Source organism: Citrus sinensis, chromosome 7 (genome assembly GCF_022201045.2).
Source record: "Citrus sinensis cultivar Valencia sweet orange chromosome 7, DVS_A1.0, whole genome shotgun sequence".
Taxonomy (NCBI): Eukaryota; Viridiplantae; Streptophyta; class Magnoliopsida; order Sapindales; family Rutaceae; genus Citrus; species Citrus sinensis.
The window spans coordinates 25848855-25858820 of NC_068562.1; the positions used below are offsets into that span (position 1 = coordinate 25848855).

Sequence of the window (9966 nt, forward strand, 5' to 3'; positions counted from 1 at the left end):
TTTCACAACTCTTAAAATCTAATTAGACTCACAATAGTCTTATAGATCTCCATTTAGCGAATTTTCTAAATTATTCTTTATATTAGGCCGATTAAGTGCATCATGGGTGCCAATTCCGACATTTAGGATATCTATAATTATAGTAGTCCACTACAGTATGCAATCAGTGTCTCTAGCAACATATCACTTTTACTTAGATGACTTAGTCGATGGCATCTTTTTATGGGTACATAACAACTCTCTGCCAAGTCGTTTTTTCTATGGCAACAAATTAAAAGCCACATTAATATTGATCGATATCTAAGACGGTGTATAGATTTATACCCATCGTCTACGTGGTATTTGGCTCAGTTATCGATTATTATGTATACTTAAGAAAAAGTTACCCTTAAAGACATATTAGGCTGCACATAAGAGTGTCCTTGAACTTAAACACATACCTATTTAAATTTATATTTCTATTGAATACTTAGGGGAGCAACATTAATTACAACCCAAGAAGCCATCTATACATTATAAATATAACGCAATAATTCTTTTCAAGAAGAAGAAAAAGGCATGTCGGTAACGTTCTCCTAAGGATGCTGTGTACTGTGAAATTGTGAATACAATTAAAATGAACAGAAACCCACGTTGTGTATTGCCAAAGGAAGAGTCATAGGTCAAAGTTGAAACTAATCAAGTTGAGCAAATCACTCTAAAAAGAATTAGTAGATATGTGTTCGTGTATAAATGGTTTGAGTAATGATGAAGATCTTAGAAATTTTGGCTTTGCTTCATAATAAAGATAGTTGAAAAACACAAACATCATAACATGGAGCAGGAGCTACTTTTTGAAACTCGCAACGAAATGAGCTTCTAAAATCTTGAATCTTGACTTGTTTTGATGCATATTGTCAGCGTTTACAGCAAATAATTGGACTAGGACATTCGTAAACAATGATAGCCACTATGTGTATCCTTACCTTACCGCACCGTACCGTATGTTTATTTAATAATTTATTAATGTTAATTTAGTATTTTTAAATATTTAATAATTAAAAAATTAATACTAGTACATGACACAAACAATTTGGATTTAATACTGGTCTAAAATTTTTGTTAATCTCTTAAAAAAATACAATTGATAGTTATTATATAAGACAATAAAATTAATTAAATTTTAACTATATGTGGCAGAAGATTATAAAGAATTGAGCTGCGTTAGATCTAAATCCCTACACAAAATAAATCCAATGTGCCCTTAATGTTATAATTCTATATTTCATGTTAAGTAGTTTTTAAGCCTTTTTTTCCTTCCCTACCCCCCCGGAGAGAAAGTAGCTATTATTAGACTTTGAAGTGGTATCATCATATTCAAAGCAACAATGAAACTACCTTATACTTATTTATGTTACTACTTTTGTAAATTTTTCATTACCAATCAATTTTGCGTCACGTTTCCCAAATGTTTCATTTTTTCCACCAAATTATGCTTCAAAAAGTATAATAAAAAGCTCACAGTCATTCTAACATATAACGGTTGTAGGATACTTTGATCCACGATAGCAAAACCATTTTCAACAAAGATGAAACGCAGACAAAGTCCAAAGCGCAGCACCGGCAATGACTTGAAAAAGTGATCCCAGTTACCAAATTGCCGAACAAATTAACAGCATATAGAATCAGTCAAGAGCTGGATATAGTTTGCTCAAACAAGTGGAAATTTTTTTTAGAGGCATCCTACTCGAAACTTATAATTTGAAAAGTTAAAGCAATCGTTCAAAGTCAACTGTATTTCGCATTAATTGCTAACGACCTGCTGAATTATCTGATTTTCAAACATGAATTTTGCTTCAAGAAAGTAAATCATTATTTGGGAAATTGAATTTTCCCATTTTCTTTCATTTGAATAAACAAAAGATATTTGATAGTGTGGACTTCGAAATTTCAAAATATGAATTTGAGGTCGATATTGATGTCTAACTCCAGTGCATGCAATATTCAATGAGAGCAGTTCTTTAATAAGAACATCTTTATTTTAACAAAAACGAAGATGTCACTAATAGATAAAAAATATAGATTTTAATATATTAACAAATAAAATTTTTTTATATACCAACAGATAAAAAATATAGTTTTTTTAATATATTAAAATTTGTATTTTTTTTTATATCTTAGTAGCATTTTCACTTTGGCAAAGATGTTCTCACTAGAGAATTACTCGTTAAATTATAATTAAAGAACGAGTTATCGGTATCAAATCTTCATTTTAAGACGCGTGACACAGCTCCTATTAAATTTTTACATAAAAAATTAATATTTATAAATAATTATAATGATAAATATATATCAACCCATGTGTGATTCACATTTTTAAAAATTTATCTTTCAATAAGAATTATTTTCCACATATACATTGAGTTTCTATAATGTCGACCAACAACTCAATTCCAGTGTTCCAAATCAATACTACGCTCTATTGGACCGACATGATTGGCAAACTCTGGACATTGATAAATGACGCCCCATGTTTATTCAAAGTAAATAATAGGAATAAAAGAACCAAACTATTAATTGAGATAATGACTGTTTCAAAAAAAAATAAAAATTCTAGGTTAAGACCATAAAAATAGTCAATGGCTGGTTACAAACGTGAAGTTTTGACAACGAAGTAGAGCATTGGAGAAGTACAGAGTGCTTTGTCAATGAATCCAGAACTTGAGAATTCTTGCGTAATCATTTTTTTTTTTTAAATCTTCAACATGAAGATAAATTGCAATAGTACAAACTTTTAGGTCAAGCAATGACTTGTAATTAATGCTGCGGTGGACCACGAAGAAGTTTTGAATCATTCCAAGTTAGCATTAATTTATATTTCCACGTTTGGTAAACAATCTTTCTCCTCCACGCAAATCAATTTTTCAATTACTACCTTCCTTAGGATTCAAATTGATATTGATGGGAATAACAAAAGAAAACTGCTTAATAACTACTCAGTTAAGTTTTAGGATTAAAATTCTCTCCTAATTTAATTTTTCTTAAAGTAAAAATACATGTGAGTGACTGATAATTAATAAATAATTAAAATAAAAAAATTAAATTCTACACATATATTATCACTTAAAGATAAATGACACAAGATTTTTAAAAACTCATGAGAGCACTAATCAGGAGAGAATGTTTATCCTAAGCCTTAAGCCCTTGCTTTTGTTTTTGAGTAAATATGCTGAAAATCTGACAAAAAACTAATAAAAACACACTTAAAACGACTTTATTTTGAGTGAGTATAATATTTTTTTAAAAAAACAAATCCAAAAACAAAGTTATTTTAAATGTGCGTTTGTAGTCAACCTTTTGTCAGAATTTAATTCCCAATCATTTTTTAAAATTTAATTGTATAAATCAGATATTAAGATACAGGCTATCAACTAACAAATTTATTTCTTTATTTGCCCCCATATACATCGTGATAAATAACAAACAAATCTCGTAAATGGGATAATATTACACACACAAAAGAAAAAGGAAAAAAAAAAAAAAAAAAGAGGGACGGGGTGTGGGTGTGAAATATCTCTACGATAGGAATATTAGTGAGAAAACAATGATTTGCTTAGCATTCCTGAAACTGTTAATTCAAAAACTTATTTCAAAATTTCTAGAAACAAATATAGCGCACATTGTTACAACCTAAAGACTACCCAAAACTTACTCTTGAACATGCAAATTTGCCATTCATAACCTGAGTTCCATAGCATACGAGCTTGCGATTCATTTTCTTAGTACGAAATATAAAACTACATACATAAAAAGTATTAGTGGATAGCGAAGCTAATCTATACAGAGAAATTGATTTTAACAAGGAAATAACATCATAATTATTTATCATGTTCCTAATTAGTAAATACCATATCCCCAAAAACATGTTTGAATGTTGGCTGATGAGTAAATGGCCTCCAACCTATGCCAAATTTGTACACGCCCAAGATATAGAGATGGGATCAAGGCCGAAAAACCTGTTTCTGGCAGCTCCATGTCAAACTTTTTAACTTCCACAAGCCATGCACTCTTCACGATTTGTAAGAGAGCAAACCATTTGTGCCATCTTGGCATCGTCATCATCTGTCACCTTGGGATTTTCCTGAATTACAAGGAAATGGAATCACTTTTTTTTTTTTTTAAATGTGAAATGCACAAGTGAACCACAACGGTAAAAATGATGGTAATCAAGAATCAAGATAAACCATTACCTTAAGAACAGAAGTATCAACCGTGAACTTTATAGCATCTGCTGCAGCACGTGATCGTAGATAATACATTCCAGTTTTCAGTCCCTTCAACAGAAGCAAACACAAAATTAATCAGCAAGAAATTTTTCTACTACTCAAATAATAGCAAGTAATAACAAGAAATTAAAAGTTTCCAGGCAAAATTACGGCACAAGGTTTATTGGAGTTAATACCCTCAACCATGCATGAAAGTGCAAAGAAGTTAGTTTTCCAAAATTTGGCTGGTCCATATGTATATTAAGGCTTTGACTCTGGTCTATGTAACATCCTCGATCAACAGCCATGTCAACTAATGTTTTCTGCTTGATCTCCCAGACAGTCCTGAATGAAGCCAAGGGAGCCAATAAAGAAAAGAAAGGATACATTTTAGCTTGTGACAGAAATAGGCAGAAAATGAGGCAGGGATGACACAGGTATGGGAATTCATACTTGAAAATCGCTTTCAGTTCCTCAGGGATTTGTGGAATCTTCTGAACAGAGCCATCATCATATATTATCTTGTTCTTAATAACAGGAGACCAGAGCCCCATCTCAGTTAAATCATGAAGAAGATGCTTGTTCACTACAACAAATTCACCACTGAAAGGAACGAGACATATAGGTTACTGGACAGAAAGAAATAACAGATAACCAAACTTAAAAGGAGCAAAATGTATGAGGCAGCATAGCAAACCTTAGAACTCTGCGACTGTAGATGTTGGAAGTATATGGCTCAAAGCACTCATTGTTTCCAAGAATCTGGCTGGTTGAGGCAGTTGGCATTGGTGCCACAAGAAGTGAATTTCTCACCCCATTTTTTGATATCATATCCCTAAGACCTCCCCAATCCCAACGATCTGAAGGAGTTACACCCCACATGTCAGGTTGGAGAATTCCCTGGCATCATTTAAACCATTTTAGCATGTAACTAGTAACTACAGATTTGTATATAGAATCAGAATTGTTAATTCAGCCTAAGAGATTCTAGTCTCTTACTCCTTGCTAAATGAAATCCAGTACTACATTTTAAGAGCAGTAATACAAAGTGCATCCTTAGTAGAAAGTAGCAATCAGCCTAAGAATACATGCTGTGTGCACATGGACATGAAAATCAGCAGAAGCTGACAGAATGCAAAAGAACATACCGTAGCGAACAAATAATGTGGAGAGATTCACATTGACAGACAAATGATCAAGGTTTTCACATGAACTTTAAAGAATAATCCTTTTGAGCTACATACCTTGCTCACAGGACTACCATGGTATGTTTCATAGGGACCTTCTCGGGCAGCTATCTCAGAAGAAGTTCTCAGAGCATGGTAGTATATGGTTTCAAATATGTCTTTGTTCAGCTGTTGAGCCTGATATTCACATCCAGTAGCTTATCAAGTAAAAGCAAACAATGTTATGACTTTAGCTAAAAGTGGCATATTTGGAATGAACTTTACCTCCATAGAATCAAATGGCATGCCAAGTAAGATGAATGTATCTGCAAGACCCTGAACTCCAATACCAATGGGTCTATGTCGCAAATTTGACCTTCTTGCAGTTTCAACAGGGTAGTAATTAACATCGATTATTTTGTTAAGATTTTCAGTAACAATTCCAGTAACCTGTCCCAAAAGAAGGAAAGTTAAATCAAACAATCATCTTTACAATCACCATAAAAACAAAGACATTCAAGCAAAAACATATTCAGGAGCAATTCAAAAGACCCAAACCTCTGCTAGTTTTTCAAAGTCAAAGTATCTATTCTTAGAACCTCTGCTTCCAACAAGCTTTGATGGATGTGACTCCATTGGAACCCCCTGCAATAAACAATTAAATGCAATAATTAATATTACAATCACTTCTAAACATAAAATAAAATAAGCTATTTTAGTAAAAGTTCATGACATTCACCATTTCTCTGACATATCTTGGCAGGGCAATAGATGCCAGATTGCACACAGCAGTTTCTGTTGGACTTGTGTACTGGATTACCTCAGTACACAAATTTGAGGATTTAATAGTGCCCAGATTCTGCTGGTTGCTTTTCTTATTACAAGTATCCTGGAAGAAACAAACATGACAATAGAATGTGATTCATCATGCCAACTAAAGAACATGAGGGAAAAAAGAAGAAAAGAAAAATGTAGAGAAACAAAAAAGAAAGGAAGATATCTAGCACTAATTACCTTGAAAAGCATATAGGGGGTCCCAGTTTCTATCTGGGATTTCAAAATTTCAAACCAGAGGTTCTGTGCCTGAACCACCTTCTTTGCCTTGCCCTGAATACTCAATAATAGCTCAGCCAATATCTCAGAAGCTAAAAAAAGAATTACATTAAAAAATTAATAAGCATACAGGTCAAGAAGGCTTACCTCCTTTTCATATTTGGTGTACAGTCTCTCAAATTCGGTACCCCAACAATCTGCCAGTCCTGGAGCCTCATTAGGACAAAATAATGACCATAGACCATTACTTTGGACTCTTTCCATAAAGAGATCAGGCACCCAAAGAGCATAAAACAAATCACGAGCCCGGTGTTCTTCCTACAGCAGACACATTGATGTTAAGTATATAACAGCTGATTACCGCATAATAATCCAGTAAGCAAAAATTAGATCAACGCTGAGACACGGAGAGCAGTGACTCATTGAGCATTTATCAACTCAACAGCATGGAAACATTAAGTTCTTATCGAATCATACCTTTCCATGGTTTTTCCTAAGATCAAGAAACTCAAATATATCAGCATGCCATGGCTCCAAGTACACAGCAAAAGCACCTACAAGCATCATAAATTATACTTCAAGGCAAAGTAACAAGAAATACCATATATAGCAACACAAAGTAAAAGTTGATAACAGGAATTACCCTTCCTCTTGCCGCCTCCTTGATCAACATAACGGGCAGTATCATTAAACACCCGCAGCATTGGCACAATGCCATTAGATGTCCCATTTGTTCCACGAATATAACTTCCTGTTGCACGAATGTTGTGAACTGAGACACCAATACCTCCAGCTGATTTGCTGATAATAGCACACTCCTTCAAAGTATCATATATTCCTTCAATACTATCATCTTTCATGCACACCAAGAAGCAGCTACTCAACTACCAAAGAAGCATCAACAACACCACATCAGATTATTGAAGCAAATAAATTACACTAGTAGATTGCAGTTTACAGCAACAAAGTTGTGAAACCAAATGAATTAAGAACTATTAACTAAATTTACCTGGGCTCTTGGTGTTCCAGCATTAAAAAGTGTGGGAGATGCATGGGTAAACCATCGTTGAGACATCATATGGTATGTTTTGATAGCAGAATCAATGTCATCCTTGTGAATCCCAACAGCAACCCTCATCAACATATGTTGGGGTCTTTCTACAACTTTTCCTTGGACCTTCAAGAGGTAGGACCTCTCCAGGGTTTTGAAGCCAAAATAATCATAGTCAAAATCCCGATCGTAGATGATCTCACTGTCCAAACGAGCAGCATTCTGAAAGGAAAGAATTTATTGAAAAAATAAGATAAATTTTAGCTGGAAAGATGAGGAAAAATCATAGGCAAATAATTTTAAAAAAAATAGCATAGACTTTGGCACAAAATATAGAACACAAGAAAATTTAGATACAAATTTTATATATGGAAAATTAAGCTAGTTGCCTTTTAGATTTATGGTGCAAAATATAGAACACAACACAACCAATCAACCTCATACAACAGCATATTAACTCATTACACTCCATCACATGAGTAACAAATGCATAAAAGTCCAATATTGTTACAGTGACTTTCCATGAATTATTGAATGACAAAGATGGTCCTAGAAAACCAAACATATCCAAAACAACATGCATAATTTCTTTTCTATTGACTACATAACCAAGAACTCTCTCACAAGTAACATCCAAACAAAAGCAGGTTTTTTTTTTTCTTTTTAAAAAAAATCCTACTTCAATACTCTCATTACTTGGCAAAAGTATTAGTAACCGTCACCTAAACTGAATGTAGAAAAACCATCAATTTAAGAAATCATATTGTACCTTCATGATGATATCATAAACATCATCAGCAATGAGAGGAGCCTTTAGTCCAGATCTCTCATTGTAATGATTATACATGTCCTTAATCCTGAAATTACCAATCAAACAATAACATCAAATATTGCCTCAATTAAGGGGAAAAAAAGAAAAAAAAACCAAGCTAATTATGTAATCTGGAAAGCACTTACGTTTCTGAAAATGATTTCTTGGTGTTCTTATGCAGATTTGAAACAACAATTCTTGCAGCCAACTGCGTGAATCAAACAAATTTCAGACATAAACAAGTGACACAAAAATCACATCTTCAGCTGCCATTTTCACTAAATTGACTAACAAACAAAATATTGTAAAACCAAACCCAATTAGTAGGTAAAGTTAATGAATCTCACAGAGGCATAATCGGGGTGGTTAGCGGTCATGGCGGCTGCAGTTTCAGCGGCCAATTCATCGAGTTGGCTAGTGGTGACACCTTTGTAGACACCGGTACACACCTTCTGGGACACAAGCACCGGGTCGCAGTGCTCGATGCTTAGCCCGTAGCTCAATTTCTTCAGTCTCGCCGTAATCTTGTCAAAATGGACCGCCTCTTGCTTTCCATCTCTCTTCACGACGTACATCTTGATTCTTGATTGGTTATCGACTTTTTTTGCTCACTGAGGAATTTTATCGAACATGTAGTGTGCGCGAGAAGAAATGAGAAGGGGCGGCCGGTTAAATAGATTAAATGTTGCATTTCAAATTTGGAAGCAATTAGGGTTTTGAATTTTTGGTTTTTTTATTCTTTTCAATTTTCCCGCCAAACGGAGAAGAGAGCGTCAATGTGCCTTTTGTTTGTGACTTCGCGATAGTTTATTGGCGGTAAATTGGGTAGGCCCAAACCTGTCCGTCCTTGTTGTCGTGGGGACCACTGTCTCGCTTGAGATTAATTTTTCTTAAAAAAAAATTTATGTTTAATTATATTATTTAAATTTAAAAATCATTGATAGATTTTTTTTTTCATTTTATTTCCTTCTCTTTTTTGTTCTCTTTCAATTTTTATTTATAAGAACTCATCGTTTACTAATATAAATCCTAATTCTCACATTCTATTCATATTATTAAAAAAAATGGGAAAAAGAAAATATTTTTGACTTTAACTAATATCTTTTTCTTTGTTACTTAATTTTCTTTTGAATAGCATAGATTAGAAGTCCGAAATTGACAATATCATCTTAATAAATTAGCTATATTTTTCTTGTACACTTTTCAATCATGTAGATTAAAGTCCAAAATTGACAACATTATTGTGATAAATTTGTGTTATTTTTATTTTTAAATGTTATGTTATTTATACCAAAATAAAATTATAAAATAGAATAAATGTTAATTATTTGATTTTGAATTTGGTAAGTGATACAAAATGAGTAAAAAGCAACACAATTTTATTTTGAATGGGGGAATTAGTATTATTGGCGCCGCTCGTTTTTTGGCGCTGTTTGTAAACGAATGCCGGCCGTGTGATCATTGGACCACAGGCTGGATTTTGATGGCCTATTGCCTTAAGGCATTATTAATGCATTCACATCACAAAAAGTTTAAAGAAAAGTGGAAAGTTTGTTGTTGACCTCGCATTATGTTTCGATTGTGGCGGGAAGATTTGTTTAAAACTCATTGTAATAATGTAATTCTTCGGTAAATTCTATG

General features: G+C 33.3%; 1 protein-coding gene across 1 annotated transcript; it reads right to left on the reverse strand.

Moving 5' to 3' along the window:
* Nucleotides 1-3687: 3687 nt before the first annotated feature.
* On the reverse strand, nucleotides 3688-9109 carry LOC102611797 (ribonucleoside-diphosphate reductase large subunit-like). The gene is made up of 17 exons (XM_006464475.3): nucleotides 8673-9109; nucleotides 8472-8533; nucleotides 8284-8371; nucleotides 7473-7736; nucleotides 7107-7347; nucleotides 6941-7017; nucleotides 6611-6781; nucleotides 6425-6517; nucleotides 6150-6299; nucleotides 5969-6055; nucleotides 5696-5860; nucleotides 5489-5608; nucleotides 4942-5144; nucleotides 4698-4847; nucleotides 4442-4589; nucleotides 4230-4313; nucleotides 3688-4120 (listed from the first exon to the last, which is right to left on the reverse strand). Exons 1-17 carry the CDS (start codon nucleotides 8898-8900, stop codon nucleotides 4025-4027), a joined length of 2427 nt encoding a protein of 808 aa, XP_006464538.1. The 5' UTR covers nucleotides 8901-9109; the 3' UTR covers nucleotides 3688-4024.
* Nucleotides 9110-9966: the final 857 nt, after the last annotated feature.

What these genes read in the sequence shown, in the direction of transcription:
- LOC102611797 (XM_006464475.3), bottom strand. Translation starts at nt 8,900, where the DNA reads ATGTACGTCGTGAAGAGAGATGGAAAGCAAGAGGCGGTCCATTTTGAC. An exon ending in AGGAGGCGGCAAGAGGAAGG is followed by an intron (nt 7,018 to 7,106) that starts GTAATTCCTGTT and finishes TGATGCTTGTAG; the next exon opens with GTGCTTTTGCTGTGTACTTG. An exon ending in CAAGATATGTCAGAGAAATG is followed by an intron (nt 6,056 to 6,149) that starts GTGAATGTCATG and finishes TGTTTATTGCAG; the next exon opens with GGGGTTCCAATGGAGTCACA.